Below are 22,168 nucleotides of genomic sequence, written 5' to 3'. Positions count from 1 at the left end.
TCAGCCTTATTAGTCTATACGTGTGTCTTTGTTTGGGGATAGAGAAACTGAGGTTTCAACCAAGTAAAAGAAAAATCTTGATTATTCCCTACAGACTTTTTCTTAGTAAAATAAGAGCTGACGTTTAGATGATGTGAGAAAAGTATTATCATTGTTGAAAGGATTTTTCCTGGACTTCAGAGAAACTGTTTCCACACTGCAATTCTCCAGATAAATAACTTTGCTTTTATTTTTAATAGAGAAGGACCCGCATATTGAAAAATAGAGTTGTAGTAAACCTGTCTAAAATAGTCCACCTTTGGGTTCCAAACCCTGCCTCTTACCTTGGCCTCTGTTTCAGGCCAAGAACCCAGAGCCCAAGCCCCTGCCCCGGGTCCCCCACTCCTCCCTGCCCAGGCTCACGGTGAGTGGGGATCCTGCCGCTTTAGAAGGTTCACAGTCAGCAGCCTGATCCAAGTTGGACCCGTGCCATTATGATCATCAGAAGCAGTGGGTTTATCCCCTTAACTGCGTCACGCTTTGGCCCCTGCCAGGAGCGGGAAGTGGACCTGCCGGTACCCAGCCCCATGCAGGTGGCACCATGGAGGCAACATTCCAGAAGCGCCCTCCGTTCTCCCCGCTGCACTCTTGAGTTCATCCTGGGGTAATACTTTTTCTCCCTTGTTTGCCATTTGTTTGAACATAATTTCGTTTATGTTGTGTGTGTTCTTGCGCAGGAAATACTACCTCCTGGTTCTCATACGGGCTTTTCTGGATTACATTTGCCATTCATCGGTTTTACATTCACCACGGAAAGGTATGTCAGCATTTATCGCTCAGCTGCAGAGCAGGAGCCTTACCCCCCGGGGGGGTGAGCAGTCCGAGTGCTGAGAGGGCTGTGCTTACGGGAGCGCCAGATGGCTTTGTCCTTTAAAAGTGCACACCTGGTGCTGCACGTGATGCCACGTATGGCGGGGTCGGCAGACTTTCTCCATAAAGGGCCTGGTAGCACATACTTTAGGCTTTGAGATCTCTGTTGTATACTTTTCATTTTTAACAACCCATTAAAAACGTAAAAACTATTTTGAACTTATGGGAGGTACAAAAGCAGGCTCGAGAGGATTTGGCCCTCGGGCCATGGTTTGCTGGCGCCTGATCTCTGTAGGCCATCGGCACTGGCAGGATTTGTGCCGATGGGACATCAGTGGCTGCAGTTAGTGGCACGGTGTCCATTCACGCCCGGCTGAGCGCCATCTTCATCAGGGTTCCCACTCGCTTTTGCAGGGCTCTTAGCCACGGCCCCGTCGCTCCCATGGGTGGGGCTGCAGCACAGTCCCCGCCAGAGCTGAGAGCATGAGCCCCACATGTGGCTCCAGCCCCGGGAGCCCCGGCTGGTGTTTGTCTGCGTCGGCCTCTGTCTCGAATGGGCCTCTGGCAGACTTGCGTTGCCGGAGACGCTCTAACTTGCTTTTAAAAGGAAACTGGGCCAAGAAGAGAGGGGTTAGGAAGAAAGGCGGGTAAAATAAAACAAATGGAGCTGCCACGGTGCCTGAAGTGATACAGATTCCTTGCAGAAGAGGGTTACTTGTGCTCAAGCTTGTAGAAACTCTCTTTAGGTGTGGATGCCGGAGTTAGACAGCACGTAAGCCAAACTTACGGCACATGCCTTCCAGCCAAGAAGGAGGCGTTCCAGGGCGTGCTGGGCGTGTTGATTTATTAGCCCCTCTGCAGAGGTGCTAGACCTTCCACTGCATTCGGTTCACTGGGTGCTTATCACACCTGTGGATCCCAGCCCCGTCCCCGCGACCGAGGCTCAGGTGTGTTGGGTTGGGTCCAGGGACCTCCTCCTGGAACGGACCCCGGACCCCGGCAGTGCCAGCCGGCACAGCACCCTCGGGCCACCTTTGAGAAACACCAGCCAGCCCCTCCTGTGAGTGTGTGTGTGCTTGCGCGTGCACGGTGGGTGCCTCGCTGCATGCATTGTAGGACTCAGAGACGTCCCTGACGTCACTGTCACGTTAAATGCAAGAGGAACTAAGTAACCTGTCCCCGAGTTAAGCTCTGATGGAGAGAACCATCCTCGGCCTTAGTCTGTGTGTTGTGAGTCGGCTGGTCGTTGGTGAGGAGCTTATCTGTGCTGGTGAGAGTGCTGGAATTGAAGGAACCTTACAGGGTGTTCAGTCTTCGGGGGAAGATGAGCCCCGGAGGGTTGAAGGAACCGTCTCCAGTCAGCGTGGAGCCAGTGTGCCCTCGCCGACTCACTTCGCTGCAGGCTCCAGGGTGAGCGTCCTGGGAAGCCTCTGCCTGAGCCCAGCCAGGCCCCACCAGCCCAGCTCCTCGTGCAGAAGGCCCTCTCTTTTCAGTGTCTGGTTGAGTGGACGCGATGATTTAGAAGTTATGCTCTGTACTAACACAGCATTGTAAATCAACAGTACTTCAACAAGAAAGAAAGAAATTAACGTCCCCTCCCCTGCAGAGGCAATGTCTCTGACCAGCTCTGAGGGCGTCCCTCTTCGCTGCCCGTTGTCACCCAGTCATTTGCAGGAAGGAAGACTCTTGTCTAATTTTGGCTCCATAAACAATAAAGTCTTTTCACAAGTGTTTTTGTTTGCCAATTTAAAAAGGCTTATCTTTTACCCCAGGAAGTTTTTAAATGCTAATGGAATCACTGTAAATTCTCAGTAGATCAGAAAACCCTGTTGCTTTATTTGCAGCTGTTTTTCTGACCGGGGCTCTCTGAAGAGCATAATGCAGTCCAGTACGTTAACCAAAGACGAGGGTGTGCAGCGGGATTTGGAGAACAGCCTGCAGGTTGAAGCCTATGAGAGGAGGATCCGGAGGCTGGAACAGGAGAGGCTGGAGCTGAGCAGGAAGCTGCAGGGTGAGTGGCAGCGGGGCCTCTGCAGTGGGGTCTGCTTGCCGCTGCCGTGGGCCTGCACTCATGTGTGTCTCTTCCCCAGAGTCCACCCAGACCGTCCAGTCCCTCCACGGCTCGGCCCGGGCCCTGGGCAGTTCAGCCCGGGATAAAGAGATCAAAAAGCTGAACGAAGAAATCGAACGTTTGAAGAACAAAATAGCAGGCAAGTGTTCTAAAGTCAAACTGCTCAGGCTCTGTTCTTGGGCATTCGTCTCTGCCAAGAAAATTTTCAGAGTCCTTTTCATTGGATGGAAAAGCAGGGGAAAAAGGTTAAACTGTAGCAAAGGGTTCTGGTGTTTTGCCAGCTTATTTAAAATCATTTCTCCAACTTGCTTAACTCTAATACTATAATGTTATAGTTACAGCTAGAATCAGTTCTTAATATTTTATGCATAAACTCTCAGAATATTTTGCATTTCTCTCTCTTAATTCTCCTCTTTGTCACTCTAAGACAGAATTGCCCTAACTTTCCTTTCTGAAGCTTCCCTCAGTGGCTGTACTCACTTTCCAGTGTTTTAGATGCTGGTTCTATTGTCACGAGAGAGTGTGTTTTGCGGTTCCTCGGTCATCAGAGCTTCCTGGAGACTCAAGGCACCTTTAAGTCTTAACCGCTTACCTGACACATGGTTGCTGCTGCACTTGACTCTCATCTCAAATCAAACCCGAGTCAATTGCCTTCTGTCTGTTTCCTATCTGGGACCCACTATCCCGATCCAGAAAAGGGCTTCCATTGAGTCCATTACTTACTAAAACCCTCCTGCACCACTCGGCTGCACTGTGCTGGCGCACACAGGGAGCAAGGGCGAGACAGAGAGGCGCATGCCGCCCTGGGGCTCACGGTCCCGGGGAAGGGTGCGTAGACAGAGGGGCAGAGCCAAGTCTGCTGGGTCTGCTCAGGTGTGCAGGCGGCCATGTGCGTGCCTGAGAGACAATGTCAAAAAAGCCTCGAGGGCATTTGGGATTATTAAATAATTCCCTGTCAGTAGGTCAGATCACAAAGTTTTGCATGTAAGGGAATACGCTTTCTTTTCTCTTTTGCTCAGATTCAAATAGGCTCGAGCGACAGCTTGAGGACACGGTGACTCTTCGCCAGGAGCACGAGGATTCCACGCATCGACTGAAAGGCCTGGAGAAGCAGTACCGCCTGGTGCGGCAGGAAAAGGAGGATTTCCACAAGGTAGTCAAGAGGCCTCGTTTGCGTGAGAGAGGCTTACGTGATCTTGCAGAGTGTGAGGTTGAGTCCGTGCGCGTGTTCGAGGATGTCCAGGCCCCTCGCCTGCGTGCAGATCCTGGCCCCTGCTGCCGAGGCTCACACAGAGCCCAACCGGCGCCCGGTTACCGTGGGGCCAGTCGTGGTCGCGGGTGCTCTTCAGCGCCGTGGCTCCACAGGCGCACTTCCCGGTCGTCGTCTTTAACCTCGGACACGGGCCTGCTGAGCGGGCAGCATCCCCGTGTGAGGGCTGAGGGCTTTCCCTGCGCTGACCCAGCTGGCGTAGGGCGCGTGTCCTCACCCGAGCCAGAGTCCCTGTCCTTCCTGCCCGGCCTGCAGCTCTGGCAAGGCTTTGCGAAAGAGGCCATAGCTCCTTTATGACGTTGATTTTCAGTGAGACACTTCCAGCTGTGTCCAGACAGCAGTATGTTCACACCGGTGAGGACCATGTTTCCTAAGGTACACTCGGTTGTTGACCCTGTGGTTGGGGTCTGTTTTCTGAATCGAGCAGGATTTCCGTTCTCCGTGGTATCGTACCACCTGCAGGGCTTCGTCTCAGAGGCGCAGGTGGGCTGGAGAAACTTGCAGTGGGCGGGTCCACAGGGGCCTCTCTTCCCTGTGGCGGGAGCTGCCCTCCAGCCTGCTCAGATCCTGCTGCTTCCAGCCGCAGGCCAGCAGGTGCCACGGTGACCGAGCAGCCCAGTTGTCAAGGGATTGGCTGCAGGGAGCAGATTGTTTTTATACGGTTCTTTACTTTGCTGAAATCTTAAGCACTTCTGTATGTAACGTGCTCTCGTCTGGTCTGCTGGGTTTAAGTTAGCAGATTGGCGACCAGAGTCGCGCTTGGTGGTTGCGTGGATGACACGGGGGAGGTCGAAATTCCTGGGCCAGACTTGCCCCTGTGAGCAAGCTGCTCACATCATAGGAGGGTCTCACTGGTCTCAGGTGGGCTTCTTCAGGCTGCGCTGGGACAAACAAAGGGCTTTTTCCAGGAAGGTCAGTTCTCGGGGCTGTGGCTACAGCCTGTAACCAGATCTGCTGTCACTTTAACCCCTTAATACCGTGGAAGACAGCGCTTCCCGCCTTCCAGTCCAGTCCTCGTTAGGCAAACGTAAACCATCTGTAATTTAACTCTTTTGTGTTCAGCAATTGATTGAGGCTTCCGAGCGGTTGAAGTCCCAGGCCCGGGAACTGAAAGACGCCCACCAGCAGCGGAAGCTGGCCCTGCAGGAGTTCTCAGAGCTCAACGAGCGCATGGCCGAGCTCCGGTCCCAGAAGCAGAAGGTGTCCCGGCAGCTGCGGGACCGGGAGGAGGAGGTGGAGGCGGCCGTGCAGAAGATGGACGCGCTGAGGCAGGAGGCCCGCAGGGCCGACAAGAGCAGGAAGGAGGTAGCTTCTCGGGGCTTCAGGGGACGCTGGTGGGGCGCCTGGGTGATCCCAGTAAAACAGCTTTGGGAGCTTAGGCTGCGTCACGTAAATCACTTGAAGATACAATGGATCTTAAATTTCACGTGAAGCCAAGTAGCCGCTTTGCTAAGCATCTGTTTTGTAGCTCTCAGCCCTTGTTCCCTATTTGTGAAGTTATTAAAAGAAGTTCCTGTAGTACTAAAATTGTAAAGCCCAATAGAGGGTATTCACGAACAAGACATACCATAGAAACACGTCATGATGTGACGCAGCATGGCTTCAGGAGACACGAAGGCTTCTAGGTGCGCAATGCCGCTGCCCCAGAGCAGCGGTCCTGAGACTGGCTTCGGAATCCTTGACACTCAGAAATCACTGAGGGCCCCGAAGGGCTTTTGTTTGTGTGGTTATAGGTCTTAGTGTTTACCACGTTAGAAATTAAAACTGAAAAAATGTTCAGTATAACAACAGACTCATTACATGTTAACATAAATAACATTTTTATGAAAAGTGACCAGTTTTTTAAAATATAGTGAGAAGTGTGGCATTTTTAACATGCTTATGCCTTTCTTTAATGTCTGACTTAATAGAAAACACCCGGGTTCTTATATCTGTTTCTCCATTGTCTGGAGCAATACGCTTTTTTGTATAATGTACATGAAGAAAGCCCAGCTCCTAAGGTAGGGACTTGGAAGGGGAAGGGCCTTGCAGACCTAAAAGGGCCTCAGGACCCCACTTTGAACTGCTGCCCGAGATGATTTCAAACGTTCTGTTACCAACAGGCAACACATTGCCCACAACCCTTCCTTTAACATTCTGTTGGGTTTACTCGGTAAACTGAGTGGGAGGCACAGAGCATGTTGCTCCTGTCCCTCATGTCCAGGGCTCTTCGTCCTTCGGCCTCAGAACGCCTGTTTGTTTTCTTCTTAGACAGTTGATTTTGCAACCCCAGTACATCTGTAGTTCTAGCCAACTGTAACTCTTTGTAGTGAACCCCTAATTAAGCATGACCATTCCAGTTCTGGGTGAAATGATACTGTGTCTGGGGTTTGCTTTAAAATGATTGGGGAGTAGCCATGCAGCTGAAGCAGGCCCAGGGTGCTACCTCTTGATGTCGGGTCATGGCACATGGGCTTCATTATACCACTCTATCTACTTTTGTGTATGTTTCAAGTCTTCCATTAAAAAAAAATGAATCTGGGACTTCCCTGGTGGCGCAGTGGTTAAGAATCCGCCTGCCAATGCAGGGGACACAGGTTCAAGCCCTGGCCTGGGAAGATCCCACATGCCGCGGAGCAAATAAGCCCGTGCGCCACAACTACTGAGCCTGCGCTCTGGAGTCCGCGAGCCGCAACTGCTGAGCCCGCAAGCCACAACTACTGAAGCCCGCACGCCTAGAGCCCGTGTTCCACAACAACAGAAGCCACCGCAATGAGCAGCCCACGCACTGCAACAAAGAGTAGCCCCTGCTCACCACAACTAAAGAAAGCCCGCGGGCAGCAACGAAGACCCAACACAGCCAAAAATAAATAAGTAAAATTAAAAAACAAACAAACAAACAAAAAACCCCGAACCTGTATCCTACAGGTATTGGAGTATTTGTTTTCACAAACTGGTATCTTTTCTTGAAATATAGTTTCAAAGTATCAATTTAAATTAGAATTTAAACTTGTTTTATTACTAACCAGCCATTCCAGTTAAGTCCTGAAGCGTATTTCTCAGCCTTTACTTTATGATCAAAATCTGATGAAGAGCGAAGAGTTACAAGGTTTCGTTCGCTTAGAGTTCCTTCTGGGTAAAGGTCTAGCTGCCGCAGTGCAGCTGGTTTGTGTTGATAAAAAGTGCTGTTCTCCTTCCTTAGCTGGAAGCTCAGCTCGAGGACGCCGTGGCCGAGGCCTCCAAGGAGCGCAAGCTGCGTGAGCACAGCGAGAACTTCTCCAAGCAAATAGAAAGTGAGCTTGAAGCCCTCAAGGTAGTGCTCGGTTAGGTCTTTATTCTTACTGAGAGAGCAGACTCTTATCCTTAGCGGCTGCCGGGCGGGAGTCACCTTAAACGATGCCCTTGTCAGGGCTCCAACAAGACCTGGCGTGGGGCGGGGGCGGCGGGGGGCCGGGAACGCGATGTAAAGCTTATGGGAGCTTCTCACCTTTAAAAACCGGGTTCCTTCGTTTCTTTCCTTGTGTAAATGTTTCCGGCAGTCTAGAGCCAGCCCTAGCAAACTGACGCCTCATGCTTTCTCTGTGTCTGGGTTTCTAAATTCGGTGGAGTCAGTTTCTGTAAAAGCTTACAGCCCATGTCCTGCTGCTGGCAGTGGAAGAGCCGGGCTGATGGCCTGGGGCCCTCGTCCAGGGCCAGAGGGCAGTGGGGTGGCTGGGGAGGGGCGGGGGAGCGGGGGAGGGCTGTAGTGGCTCCTCATGGGCTTGGCGAGACTTCAGATCCGGGACTCCACTTTCTGAGCCTGGGTTTCCTCTGTGAAATGCAGACGATGGGTCTTCTCTCGCCCTCACACTTGGCCCGTCCCCCCAGTACACATCCCCGAGGTGTCAGCTTCTCCCCGTCGTATTTGCTTCCACGGGCAACACCTTTTGCCCGGACTCGGCGGCCTGTGACTGCGTCTCCCCGTCCCTTTCTGTGCCCTCTGCAGTCTGCTCTCCACACAGCAGCTCGTTACACCAAAGTCAAAGCTCGTCACGTCGTTAATGCCCTCTGATGGCTTCCCGCGGCGCTCGAATAACCCTGACCTCCTCCCTCGTGCCCCCCGATTCCTCCTGTTCTTCAGACACTTGCAGCTTGTCCCCCCACTCCCCTCACTCAGTGCCTCTGCCCTGGCTGAGCCCCCGCCTCCCCCGTGATGAAGACCTTCCTAGCCTGATGGCTCACTTCCCACGTCACCACCCCGTGTGACCCTGTTAGCAGGAGGGTGCCTGCTGGCACACGGTCAGCCCTCCAGAGAATATTGTTGCATGAATGAACGGACAGCGTGAGGAGACCTTGAGAACCATTCGTATCAGAGTGTGAGACGGAGCCTCTGGGTCTCAGGCAGATCTGGGCTCACCCCTCCCAGGGCAGACACACACACACACACCCCCGCCCCCACCAAAGCCTGCCCTGCAGCTGTTAGAAGGACCGGTGTCTGTTGGCAGGGCAGAGGAAGAAGCGCTTGCAAGTGTCTGCCGTGGTCGGGGTGATGCCTGAGCCTCGAGGAGGGCGCAGAGATTTGTAATTTATTCCAACCTTTATCTTCAGATGAAGCAAGGAGGCCGTGGGCCAGGTGCCGCCTTAGAACATCAGCAGGAGATTTCCAAGATAAAATCTGAGCTTGAGAAGAAAGTCCTGTTTTATGAAGAGGAATTGGTGAGACGCGAGGCCTCCCACGTGCTGGAGGTGAAGAATGTGAAGAAAGAGGTGCACGACTCTGAAAGCCAGCAGCTGGCCCTGCAGAAGGAGGTCCTGGTGCTGAAGGACAAGTTAGAGAAGTCCAAACGTGAGCGGTGAGTCCGCACAGCCCCGCGGCGCAGAGGCCTCGGGCTGCGCCGGGCCCGGGGAGGAGCGTTGGCAAAGTCAGGAACCCCTAAAATCTCTCCTGCCTTCTCAGGCACAGTGAGATGGAGGAGGCCGTGGGCACAGTCAAAGACAAGTACGAACGAGAAAGGGCGATGCTGCTTGAGGAAAACAAGAAATTAACTGCAGACAACGAAAAGGTGATTTAAAGGATCTGAACCGTCACTTTGTGGATGCTGTAATTTTTTCGTTCTTGAGTCTTAGAACTTTGGTGTTTTAAGTATTTTAATTTTTAAGTGAAGTAATAATATGTTTGATCTTTTAAGTGGGATGTTTTCATTTGGTTACAAGCTGCTAATTACCTGAAACCAGTAGCTCTAATCACTTTGATGTTAAGATTCGTATTGAAACGTGACTTAAGTTTGATATGATCAGAAAGTCCACATTGGAAACTTCGTTTGGGAAACTCTCATAACGATTAAAGAAAACTTTCAAAATTCAAAAGGACTTGTAGTTTTCATAATGCTGAGGATGCCCAGTAATGAGTTGTGTGTTACAATTGTTTAATTTCAGCTTTGTTCCTTTGTGGATAAACTCACAGCTCAGAACAGACAGCTGGAGGATGACCTGCAGGATCTGGCAGCCAAGAAGGAGTCGGTTGCCCACTGGGAAGCCCAGATCGCGGAAATCATTCAGTGGTACGTGCACGGCGAGCCCCGCGGTGCGGCCCAGCTGGCGCCCCCATCGTGGTTTCCCCAGCTGCCACCTCCTCCTTCACACCTCACACTGTGTCTCTGAGGTCTAACCCTACAGATCTCGCCTGTTTCCCACAAATCGGTACCGTCTGGGGGCAGCAGTTCTGTCCCGTGATCATGACATTGGACTGAAGGTGGAGAAACAGCACCACCAAGTCCCCGAGGGTGTGGGTCGCGCTGGCCCCCGCCCCGCATGTCCTGGCTGAAACGGAGGCAGAGCTTCTGGGAAGCACGGCTGCACGAAGGCCCAGGAGCCCCAGAGAGCGAGCTGGGACTGGCCTCCCCTAACAGGGTGTGGGCTCGTCACGGGTGTTGGAGGGTGACATGGCATTGGGCCGCCGTGTCCTGAGGAGGGGTGGTGGGCACCTCTGGCTCACGGGATGGCTGTTCCCCTCCAGGGTCAGCGACGAGAAGGATGCCCGGGGCTATCTTCAGGCCTTGGCTTCGAAGATGACCGAAGAACTCGAGGCGCTGAGGAGCTCCAGCCTGGGGTCAAGGACACTGGTAGGTCTGGGTCTGAAATGCGCACTTCTGTTGCTGGGGGATCATAGGTGGCTCCAAATGTGAACGTGCAGGTAATTCAGTGACGTGGGAGGCTTCTGTGTGGCTGGCATCTTGTCGGGCGTCAGGAGATCACAGATTACTTTGATACCATTCATTCATTTAGCAAATCACTGTTGAGTAGCAGGCTCTGTGGTGCAGTCTTAACTTAGCAGGATGGGATTCTGCCGTCGAGGAGGTTTGCTTTATTAGTGTGTAGGTCTGTCCGTCTGTCCAGCAGCCTGTGTGACTCTGAGCGCTGGGCTGGTGGTTCTGGTCCCCGTGCAGCAGCTCGCGCCCCCTTCCCTCCTCCACCATTTACCCTTGTTAAAATACACATGTGTGAGTTACTTTGTGAATAATTCACAAAGTCAGAATAAAGGTGAAGAGGAACAAAACTTCATTAGGATTCTGGCTAGAATTAAACTTAGTGAACGCACAGTTTTATTCCATGTTTTCCTGGTTTGAAGGTATGTTTACCAAGGTTGGGGGGCCAGTACTTTTGGGTGGACTGAACTGCTGGCCCCCGTCCCACAGGGCCTGGAGCACGTGCGGCTTGTAGACGCTGAACCTCAGGAGTCCGTCTCTGATAGGTTCCAGCTCATCCTTGACCTCTCACTCTTCTTGCGCTTCCGTCACCAAAACACAATACATTTTTTATTTTGTTTTTATTTATTTATTTATTTTTGGCTGTGTCGGGTCTTCGTTGCTGCATGCGGCCTTTCTCTAGTTGAGGTGAGCAGGGGCTACTCTTGGTTGTGGTGCGCGGGCTTCTCTTGTTGTGGAGCATGGGCTCTAGGCGTGCGGGCTTCAGTAGTTGTGGCTCTAGAGCGCAGGCTCAGTAGTTGTGACGCACGGGCTTAGTTGCTCCACGGCATGTGGGATCTTCCCGGACCAGGGCTCGAACCTGTGTCCCCTGCATCGGCAGGTGGATTCTTAACCACTGTGCCACCAGGAATGTCCAGAACACAATACTTTTGAAAACATGGACAGCTCATAATTTTATTGAAAGAAAAACTACCGCTGTGTTCTTTGCTCCATGATTGGAGAACATTTTCATTTTTACATTTACAAACACCAATTAGAATGAGCAGTAAATTTTTTTGTTTCTGTTTTTCTCTTTTCTTCCAGTCATGTTTACAAGTACACTGGCATTTATAAACTGCATTAAATAAAGTTTGTGCACAAACCTCATAAAAGATGAAAGAATATGTCCTTTTAGCAAAATGGGATTGTTGAGATTTTTTTTTAAATTTATTTATTAATTTTTGTCTGCGTTGGGTCTTCGTTGCTATGCGCGGGCTTTCTCTAGTTGGGGCGAGCGGAGGCTACTCTTCGTTGTGGTGCGGTGGCTTCTCTTGTGGCAGAGCATGGGCTCTAGGCACACAGGATTCAGTAGTTTTGGCATGTGGGCTCCAGTAGTTGTGGCTCGCAGGCTCTAGAGCGCAGGCTCAGTAGTTGTGGCACACGGGCTTAGTTGCTCCACGGCATGTGGGATCTTCCCGGACCAGGGATTGAACCCGTGTCCCCTGCGTTGGCAGGCGGATTCTTAACCGCTGCACCACCAGGGAAGCCCCCGTTGAGATTCTTGTTGCAAAATACAGTGTGGATAGTTCTTCGTGTTGAAGGACTAACTGGATGAGAATGTCCTTAGAAGTGTATTGTCCTTAGAAATGTGTTGTCTGTTCACTTATCCATTCTTGAGAAAGTTCTCTAGGATGTGGTCCCCTGAGCCTTCTCTCAGCTTATCGGTCCCGCTGTCACCGCTAGATGGAGCCCTGCCCGCTCCTCCGTACACTCTTCTGCTTGTGAGCCATCTCTCTCACTCCGTTTTCTCCTCTTTCTTGTTATGGAGGAAAAATGAAGAATTCTTAACCGTATTCAGTGAAAGCCTTAAGAAAAAGTCTGCAAGATAATCTCTTCAGATTTCTCTTATGCTCTTGAAAGTCGGTGAGATACATTAGGCAGCTCAATAAGAAAATGGAAGAATGCTGTCCTCCAGCTGGTTTATTTCACTATGGCTTCAACCTTCTAGGTCATTACATCATTCTTCCTTTCTGTTATTATTTTAGTGTTTTATCACAGGTAGGAATAATTGATGAGTAATGACATAGTTACTAAGATGATGCAATAGCACAACGTTTCAAGACGTAGGAAAAATAAGGTAACTGTGATCCCAGAATGTAACTTAAATTTGTAGAAGAGTGTAGCGGAGCCCTGTAGAAATCACACTGCAGGGTCAGTTTTATTCTTAGAGAAAAAAACCCCGTCAATTTTATTCTCTAGAAGACCTCTAAGAAAAAAGTCACAAAACTAAAATTGGATCCCATGGACTTTAACATCTGAGAGTTGATACTTAAATATAATAAAAGCCTAAGATTAAAAGAAGATGAATTACTTATTTGTTAGCATTAATTTTGTTAAACAAGTAAATAGCTTAAGAATGTATTTTTAATATTTGAACTGATCTCTACAGGATCCCCTTTGGAAAGTTCGCCGTAGTCAGAAGCTGGACATGTCTGCACGCCTGGAACTGCAGTCAGCTCTAGAGGCGGAGATCCGGGCCAAACAGCTCGTCCAGGAGGAGCTGAGGAAGGTCAAGGACATGAATCTCTCCTTTGAAAGGTGCCTGCGGGGCCTTGGGCCACCCGGGGGCGGGCACTTAGTCGGTGTTCAGTTAGACATAGGTGCACGGGTATGTGTGAGCACTTCACCTCCTGGGGGCTGTGCTTATTAGTGTTTTAAGGAAAAAATGAGAGCATGAGAGTCTGCAGGTTTGAAGTGTATGAACAGGGGTACTTGTCGTGCCTGCCCTGCCGCTTTCCCAGGCACCTGGGTTAAACACCCTCCCCCCACCCCCCAACATCTTGACACTCTCTGAGCCAGCACAGAGATGACATGGGCTCTGGGCACTTAAAGCTGTTTATTTTTTATTTTAGCAAACTAAAGGATTCCGAAGCCAAGAATAGAGAATTATTAGAAGAAATGGAAATTTTGAAGAAGAAGATGGAAGAAAAGTTTAGAGCAGATACTGGTAAATTAGAATCAACGCATCTGAATTTTTTTTTTTTAATTTATTTTTGGCTGCATTGGGTCTTCGTTGCTGTGCACAGGCTTTTCTCTAGTTGCTGAGAGTGGGGGCTACTCTTCATTGCAGTGCGTGGGCTTCTCATCCCGGTGGCTTCTCATTGTTGCAGAGCACAATGGGCTTCCATAGTTGTGGCTTGCAGCACGTGGGCTTCAGTAGTTGTGGCTCACGGGCTGTAGAGCGCAGGCTCAGTAGTTGTGGCGCACGGGCTTAGTTGCTCCACGGCATGTGGGATCTTCCCGGACCAGGGCTCGAACCTGTGTTCCCTGCATTGGCAGGTGGATTCTTAACCATTGCGCCGCCCAGGGAAGCCCCTGAATGATTTAAATACAAACCTTTTTTTAATGAAATGGTTTTATTTTACATTTTATTTCTTTTAGGTTTAATAGTTTTTAGTTACATAAAGAAAGCACTTAGCATAATTCCAAAGTCCAAATTCTGAAGTAGAGTTTGTTCAAAGATGCCTTCTCCAAAGGTAGCCACAGTTTTTGGTTTATTCTTCCTTTGTTTCACCTTGAAAATACAAAGCAAATACCTGTAGCTGTATAATTAGACAGTTGTGTCCCCCATGACTTCACAAAGGCCTGCCCTGCTCTGTTCTGTGCTCAGGCGAGGCCACAGCCCTCAGCTGGTCCCGGACCCTTCGCCCAGCACAGCACAGCACCCTGCTGGGTGTTGGGCTATTCTGGTCTCTTGCTATCACAGAGTGCTGCGGTGAGTAGCCGTGTGCATATTAGCGTTTTCTGTTTCTGTCCGTGCATTTTGGGGCTAGGTTTCCAGAAGTGGGATTGCCAGTCAGAGGTTAAGCACGCATACACGTAGCCTCAGCAGTGCTGGATTCTGCTCCGACGCGTGTGCATTTGTGTCTCCGCCACAGTGCAGGCGAGCGTTCCTGCCCCAGAGCCTCGCCTACAAAGTGTGATCTTACTCTGAAGGGGTGAGAAGTAGCACCACGTTTGCATTTTTTCTTATTATGAGCCAGACTGCACACCTTTCCATGTGTTTGAGGGCTGTTTGTATTTCTTATTCTGGTGACTTATGTATCTGTGTTTTCTGCCCATTTTTTATAATTCAGGTTGTGGCTTTTTCTTAGAAGCTTTCTATATATTGAGGACTAGAACCTTCTGTTTGACAGAAGTTGCAAATATTTTTCCTAGTTTGTCCTTGTTTATCATGGTTTTTTGCTGTTGTTATTTTTGTTTTGCCAAGCGTAAGGTATTTTTATTGTTTTTTAACTTTTGTGTGTCAAATTTATCAGTTTTTTCCCTTTTTTGAGTTACAGGGCAATACCCCCATGTCCCCAGTTGCTCAAGTAATTCGCCCATGTCTTCCTTTGACGCTTGCATAGTCTCACTTTTAACATTTAGATTACTGACTTATCTGGAATTTACTATGATGTACAGTTTGAGGGGCGGACCCCGTTTTATCTTTTTCCTGTGGCTAGTTAGTTGTCCAGTACCAGTTATTAAAAAGTTCCCCTCGCTACTGATTTCAGATGTGGGTCTTACCATAGCTGAGATTTCATTACCGTGGGCGCGGGGGCTCTTCCTGGATTTTCTCCCCTGCTCATTGTCCATGGGCGATGCCCCCCGATTCTAGTTAGAGACGCTTCAGTGAATCTGCTTTAGCATCTGGTAGGTCTCCTCCCCCCCCCCCCCCCATTTTTAGAGATTTCCGGATAGTTTTCCTCGGTTACTCTCTCAGATTTATCATTAACTGACAGAATTGATATCTCGGTGACACTGGGTCTTTGCATCTTAAGTTTTTTACCTTGACTGGCCTCGTTTTGTTCTCACAGGACTCAAGCTTCCAGATTTTCAGGATTCCATTTTTGAGTACTTCAACACTGCACCTCTTGCGCACGATCTGACGTTTAGAGTAAGTAATTGTTTTTTTACAGTGACAGATGAATTGATGAAGAGTTAGAAATCAGTTACTGTGATTTGACTACCTGCAGGGCCGCAAACCCACAGTACATTGGCCCCGGGCGGTTTAGCTCAGCTGTGCCGATCCTGCAATTGACCAGGGGCTAAACGTGTGCAGGTGGAAGCAGTCAGGGTGTTGGAGGCGTCCACAGAGAGGCCCCTCGAGTCAGGTGGAGGGAAGAGAGTTCTTGGCATCTTCCGGGAGGAAGGCCACACCGGCCTCTGCCTGTGTGCTGAACATTCCAGGCAGTTTGTAAACCACAAGTTCTCACGGTGAAGAATGAGCCGGTCATGTTCCCGTTTCAGTACGGTGCAGCCTCGCCGGGGCGGAGGTGGGTGGCTTGCAAGAATAGTCCGGCCCGGGCCCCTGTTGCGGTCCTGGTGCTGGAGTTCATCGCCTCTGCTCAGGGAGACCCGCCCCGGACAGGAGGAACCCAGAGCAGCCCCTCCAGCTTCGGGAGTGGCTGCTGGTCTGAGTGGATCCCGCTTCCCTCCTCTTCAGCTGCGCATTCTTCACATCACTCTGTGGAGGCAGGACGGTCTCTGCAAAACTGCAGGGATAGGCCCTTCCCAGCAGCCCCGTAAAGCAAGCCGCAACGGGAAGCTAGTGAAAGGAAATCTCATTAATGGGACTTCTGATGTGTTTGCCATTGCTTTTGTTTTCTAACTTTTTATTAGAAAATTTTAAACCTGCAGGAAAGTTGAAAGAATAGTACAGTGAACATATGTATCTCTCACCTGGCATGTTGCTGCACTTGCTCTCTCTCTCTCTCTCTCTCCCCACATGCACATGGACCTTTTTCCCCTGAGCTATTTGAGTGTGGGTTGCAGGCATCATGACCCCTAATACACTCAGTACTGCAGCGTTTCTTTCCTGAGTTGAAGACGTTCCCCTGCGTATCCACAGTGCCGTCACCATGCGGGGATGGTTTGCACTGATGCCGCAGCGCACAGCTGCCTTCCCTCCAGCTCAGGAGCCAGAGCTCGTGTCTCTTTGGTCTCCTCTAATCTGGAGCTGTGCCCCTGTCCCCCCCACCCCCCACTTTGTGTTTTATAACATTGATGTTCTTGTAGTGTGCAAACCAGTTCTCTTGTAGAAGGCCTCCACTCTTCCTCTCGATTAGATGTGGGTTGAACATCTTGATGTGAACTCTGCTTGGGAGATGGTGTGTTCTCCCCGTGAGTGGAGGCCAGTTTGCTCAGCACCGGGGACGCTAAGCTTCTTGACCCTTAGGTGGAGGTGGTGTCTGTCAGACGAGACCCCACCCCGGGAAGGGCCCTGGGAGCAATCAGCGGTCCCTGTGGGTTAGCGGACGACCGTGATCCTTGCCTAGATCAGTTGTTAGGAAATCCAGGCGGATCTGTGTTGCCCCCACCATTCTGGGCACACACCTGTTTACATTCACCTGTCAAGAGGGTTTTTTTAATCAAATTTGTGATGCTGCCTTTTCCCTGAAGTCCTCAGTTTTTAAGAGGCAAATACATGCAACCGTTTACAACCGCGGTACGTGCAGAACCTGCCGCTGCTCAGCCTGGTGCCTCCTCCTGGCCCTGCACAGCCAGACACAGTCGTCGGGGCAGATACAGACTCCCGAGAAGCAAAGACTGGGGTTGTTAATGGGGGGAGGTGCGGACAGCAGTGGCTTTTCTGTAAAACTAGTGGACAGCATAGCGATCCGTGAGGCGGCAGGTGGTTTCTGGCTCAGACCTTGCATCTCCGTGGGCGGCCAGCGGAGCGGTTTCAGCGTGGCGGCAGAGGTTCTGACCTCTGAACCTCATCCTGTGCAGCCAGCACCCCTGCCATTTTCATGCTTTAGTCCCTCACTACCCTGTGATTTAAGTAGGAAGGACACTTACTGATGGAAAGAAAACAATCCTTGGTCAGAGTCTTGAGTGTGCTGGGAGGGTTTCCAGACGTGAGAAATGTCTGATTGAAGCTTCTCCTCTGCTTTCCCCGTATTAAGCTTGCTGTTTATACTAGGAATGTTTGCCACAATGAGTGAATCAGTACATTTTCACGCAAGTTTTTATTGGGCGGGAATGATGGTTTTGTGCCTCCTGTCTGTCGCACCCGAGGGCTCTGTCTCCTCCTCTCTGCCAGCCTCTTGGGAAGAAGGAGGCCGCTGCCCACGCCGGCTCCCTGCGCCCTCACTCACGTCAGCAGAGCGGCATTGGATGTGCACCTCTCCTCCTCCTTCATTTGCATCCTTTTGTTAATTAACCAACGAAATGAAACTAGTAGGGCTGCTACACGGCTAAAATTAAATTACTTAATGTTCTTTTGCCCTTCATTTATCTAAAGATGGAACTGTAACTCATGTAACACGCCTTACATATGGGAGAAACTTGCTTACATTTGTAGCTAATTGATCTAGCCTTTCCCTTGTGAGTTGCTTACAAGTTCAAATGTTGGAGCACACAGCTGTGTATGTGTTGTTGTGTATGTGCTGCCTTCCCATCTGAATTTGGCTCCCCAGACAGCAGCCTAATTAATTCCAGCCATAGGAAAGTGCTTCTCTGATTTGGTTCAATGGGATTTCGATTCGGAATGCAAGCTGTAAACTGCTCTCGTAGGCACCTACCCAGCTACTTCTGTGTCACATGTATGAAGCTTTGTAAACCGTGTATGTGTATCTGTGTAAGTCGTAATTGCTGGTGGTGAGGAAACGTTAGAATCAGGAACACTCATGGATGTGAAGTCATTTTCAGGTGGATTTAGAATGCAGCTTGAGCTTCAAAGTGTGGGAGTAAATTGGGAATCTTGAGTTATCAGAACAGAACATGACTTCCCTGTGTCATAAAGCTTCCAGGGAAATTCCTACTTCTGGTCACAGGTCCATAGACTTTTTTTTTTTTTTTTTTCCTGTACGCGGGCCTCTCACTGCTGTGGCCTCTCCCGTTGCGGAGCACAGGCTCCGGACGCGCAGGCTCAGCGGCCACGGCTCACGGGCCCAGCCGCTCCGCGGCATGTGGGATCCTCCCGGACCGGGGCACGAGCCCGTGTCCCCTGCATCGGCAGGCGGACTCTCCACCACTGCGCCGCCAGGGAAGCCCCATAGACCTTTCTTGACGTTAGCATGTTTTCTCGATCCCCGAGGTGGGGTTATGGAGCACGTGGCTGCTTGATCTCAGGGCTCCTGGGTGCACAGTAACATCACTGCTGACTGACCTCAGAGGGTTGGCAGCTCCTGTTCCTGCCCTTAAATGGCTGGGCCGGAGGATGGGGGGGTCCGGGCTGCAGTTGGAGCGTGAGACCTTTGGCGATCGTTGTGACTTGTCAGAGTCCACCCTCCCACGCGGTCGCCACCCCAGCCTTAGAACGCCGGGGGCAGAGGCCTCGGAGAAGGTAGGACAGCTGTGAGTGAGGTAGGGTCCGTGGCGGGACGTCCCAGGACTAAGGACCAGTGCTGGGACCTTAGGTCCCCAAGGAAATGCACTTTTTAAATAAAGAACATGTAGTTAGAGTCTAAATTCTGCAGAATAAGCTCTTTTATTCCCACAGTATTTCTCTGCCTTTGTTTTCACAGACCAGCTCAACTAGTGAGCAAGAAACACAAGCTCCAAAGCCAGAGGCGTCCCCACCAGTCTCTGTGGCCGCAACCACAGAACAGCAGGAGGTGAGAGTATTGCCCTGTTGACGCCCCGAGAGCCCTGCGGTCTGCCCCCTGCCCCCACATCCACGCGCCTCACGGGCCCTCGAACAGAAGCTGCCCTGATGCCTCACAGCTTGCCACTCCAAGCCCGGCTTGTGTTTGAGAATTACTGTCAGAGCATCAGCCAGATGAGGGCTGCTTTGACAGGTGTCTCAACAATCTAGTAAATTAAAATGCAGGACTGTTCATTATTAATCAGTTCTGCTGTGTAAGAGGCGTGCTGAGCTAGGACAGTGCTCACCTGTCCCCGCTTGTCCCCGCTTGTCCCCCAGGACGTGGCTCGGGCCCCTCAGAGGCCACCCACCGTGCCGCTGCCCACCACACAGACCCTCGCTCTGGCGGGACCAAAGGTAGGAGGGACCTTGCTCTTCCCCGGGGGGCCTTCTCAGATTTAGACAACTTTTGTGTAAATAAGACGAACTTAGTATTTTCACGTACACAGTAATGTTTTGTTTTGAGTAGTGTGTAATCCAGAAAGCATCAGGACCCTGTGTTTTCTATACTTTTTTTAAAAAATATATTTAATTAATTAGTTTATTTTTGGCTGCGTTGGGTCTTCATTGCTGCGTGCGGGCTTTCTCTAGTTGCAGCGAGCAGGGGCTACTCTTCCTTGCAGTGTGCGGCCTTCTCATTGTGGTGGCTTCTCGTTGCAGAGCACGGGCTCTACGTGCACGGGCTTCAGTAGTTGTGACACGCGGGCTCAGTAGTTGTGGCGCGCAGGCTCTAGAGCACAGACTCAGTAGTTGTGGCGCATGGGCTTAGTTGCTCCACGGCATGTGGGATCTTCCCGGACCAGGGCTTGAACCCGTGTCCCCTGCATTGGCAGGCGGACTCTTAACCACTGCGCCACCAAGGAAGCCCCCTGTGTTTTCTTGATTAAACCAATGAGACATGAGTGCATTTTAATTAGCTGATTTCAGAGTTTAACCTCCCCGGCCCTCTGTCTTCACTCCCCAGACCGCATTTCCTAGTCCACTGGTAACCACTCTGCGCTCGGTGTCCGTTAAGTCCCTTCCCCACATTCGTTCCCATTTGTCTGGCTGCACTTTGGGCCTCAGAGGTCCACGTGGTTTATGGGAGGCACTGCTTCCTCTGCGTGAATGGAATTCTGCTCAGTGTGCAGCGTCCTAACTTGTCTTGTTCGTAAACGTATCTTGGAGAGCTGTGCCGTCAGTACGCCCGGGTTCAGCGTAGGTCATGGCTTCGAGCTGTGACAGGGCCCTGGTTTCAAGCTTAGCAGGTGTCTGGCCTTACGTACTAGATGTTCTTTTTTCTTTAACGTAGACATGGTCTTTTTTAAGGCTTCAGTCACAGACAGCCATGCCAGCTAGAGATGGGGGCTTGATTTTGTTTGAGACCAGCTAACGGCGTGGCTTTTGGACTGCGATTCTCGTGGACTCAGGGATCAGACTGCTCTCTGGATTTTGTGTTGGTCACTCCCTTGCTTCCTACAAATGGTTCCACATCTTCACGTGCCCCTGAAATGAATCCTTTCATTTGCCGTGTTAAGCTTCATGGACGCTGGCTGGGCTTCTCATTCCGTTGTCGGTGGCGTCCTGTGTCTGTTCTCCCGACAAGGAGCATTGGGTCTTTCCAGACTCTTGCCGGGAGAAACAAGCTGCTGTGGGTGGCAGCCCACTCCAAAACACGGCCCAGGCCAGCCCCAGAGCCTCTGGCAGGCAAGGGGCTCGAGTCACCACGGCGCCCCAGCCCGGCCAGCGTCGCTGGTGTGGGCGGCGAGGGTCCTCACTGAAGGCTGCACGTGTGGACTCATTTTCTGGCTCAGGCTCCATGCGTGGGGTCACGCCGGGAGCCGCGCACGTCGTGGTGAAAGCGTGTGGCTCAGCTTTTCCAGGGTGCGCTGCAGTTGTTGGAACACTTGGTTACAAGCAGACCTGTCCCCGGTCCCCACCGCCCGTGTCTCACCACCTTGACTTTCTTCCTGCAGCCGAAAGCGCACCAGTTCAGCATCAAGTCCTTCTCTAGCCCCACGCAGTGCAGCCACTGCACCTCCCTGATGGTGGGGCTGATCCGCCAGGGCTACGCCTGTGAGGGTGAGTGCGGCCTGTGAGCCGAGAGGGGCCGGGCGTGGGAGTCGCGGTGAAGGCCGGCAAGGCCAAGGGCAGCCTAGCCGGGAGGGGCCCAGGGCACACGCTCCTCCTCTGGCTGTGCAAGTGCTCGGTGAAGGTCTCTGAGTTGAGATCGTGCTGCAGTGGACAGCGCGCTGCTCTGGGGTGACCAGGGTGTCTGTTGATCCTTGTTTGTTAAAAACGATAACATCCACGTCCCGTCCACAGCCGTTCTCCTGCAGGATGAGGAAAAGCAGAGTAAAAAGTAAAAGAACTTCACCGTCTTCCACTATCAAGTCATTTAGAGATACGCACCACTGTCTGGTCTCTTTTCTGCTAGTTTGTCATTGTTAGCATCTTAGGCCTCTGTGTTGTGGTCTTGCCCTGCGCTGGGGCTGGGCGGGCATGCGAGGCCAGCCGAGGTCCCGCGGTGAGAACTGTGACGAGCCTGGGGCCGGAGCCCCCGAGCACAGGCGCCAGCCCCCCAGCGGGTGCTCGTGAGCGTGTGGAAGCGTTGCCCGATGCCAGCGCACCTGAGCGTTGTAGGAACTGCGCTAAAACCGTCTCCTTCCTGGGGCGCCACGCACGCCTGAGGCGACTGCTGCTGTGGGGGCGCAGTTGTGACAGTGTGTTCTGTGCTTTCGCAGTGTGCTCATTTGCCTGTCACGTGTCCTGCAAGGACAGCGCTCCCCAGGTGTGCCCCATACCCCCCGAGCAGTCCAAGCGGCCTCTTGGTGTGGACGTACAGAGAGGCATAGGAACAGCCTACAAGGGCTACGTAAAGGTAGGACGTTCCCCCCGCTGCCTGCCCAGGCAGGCGACCCAGCCTGGTGACCCACGGCCTTGCCCAGCTACCCTGGAAATTGGTCCCTTTGCTGCATGAAGCGACCCACATGCCGGTCCTGGGAGCCCTCTGGTCCTGGGAGCCCTCCCCTCCTGGGGTCCTGAGGGACCCCCCGCCCCAGAAACACACTCAGCATCAGCTGGGGCCTCTCTTCCCCACGTCCTGGGCTGATGCACTTAAGGTTTCAAAGCCAAGTGCCATTTGAAGGCGCTGTGCCCGGCCTGGCATTCCACGCTGCTCCCCGTCTGCTGTGGGCATTCCACGCTGCTCCCCGTCTGCTGTG

General features: G+C 51.6%; 1 protein-coding gene across 4 annotated transcripts in view; it reads left to right on the top strand.

The window, feature by feature from the left end:
- The window catches only part of CDC42BPB (CDC42 binding protein kinase beta), a 121,029-nt gene that overhangs the window by 82,288 nt on the left and 16,573 nt on the right, over positions 1–22,168 (top strand). For all 4 annotated transcript variants that reach the window (XR_003435654.1, XM_027120648.1, XM_027120647.1 and 1 more), the window contains 17 exons: positions 717–796; positions 2,694–2,860; positions 2,940–3,059; positions 3,940–4,073; positions 5,253–5,495; positions 7,372–7,482; positions 8,757–9,001; positions 9,106–9,211; positions 9,585–9,709; positions 10,165–10,270; positions 12,783–12,931; positions 13,246–13,340; positions 15,193–15,272; positions 18,847–18,936; positions 19,245–19,322; positions 20,921–21,026; positions 21,689–21,825. Coding sequence is in view for 3 of the 4 variants with exons in the window: in XM_027120648.1 (XP_026976449.1) it covers positions 717–796; positions 2,694–2,860; positions 2,940–3,059; positions 3,940–4,073; positions 5,253–5,495; positions 7,372–7,482; positions 8,757–9,001; positions 9,106–9,211; positions 9,585–9,709; positions 10,165–10,270; positions 12,783–12,931; positions 13,246–13,340; positions 15,193–15,272; positions 18,847–18,936; positions 19,245–19,322; positions 20,921–21,026; positions 21,689–21,825 (2,172 nt within the window). In the remaining variant the exon portion in view is untranslated. The remainder of the gene's footprint in view (positions 1–716; positions 797–2,693; positions 2,861–2,939; positions 3,060–3,939; positions 4,074–5,252; positions 5,496–7,371; positions 7,483–8,756; positions 9,002–9,105; positions 9,212–9,584; positions 9,710–10,164; positions 10,271–12,782; positions 12,932–13,245; positions 13,341–15,192; positions 15,273–18,846; positions 18,937–19,244; positions 19,323–20,920; positions 21,027–21,688; positions 21,826–22,168) is intronic.

This window comes from Aethalodelphis obliquidens, unplaced genomic scaffold, assembly GCF_003676395.1.
Source record: "Aethalodelphis obliquidens isolate GAN/ISIS:26980383/991018 unplaced genomic scaffold, ASM367639v1 scaffold21, whole genome shotgun sequence".
NCBI classification, from domain to species: Eukaryota; Metazoa; Chordata; class Mammalia; order Artiodactyla; family Delphinidae; genus Aethalodelphis; species Aethalodelphis obliquidens.
The sequence above is the reverse complement of the archived record's forward strand: the minus strand, read 5'-3'. Positions and strand labels throughout refer to the sequence as shown.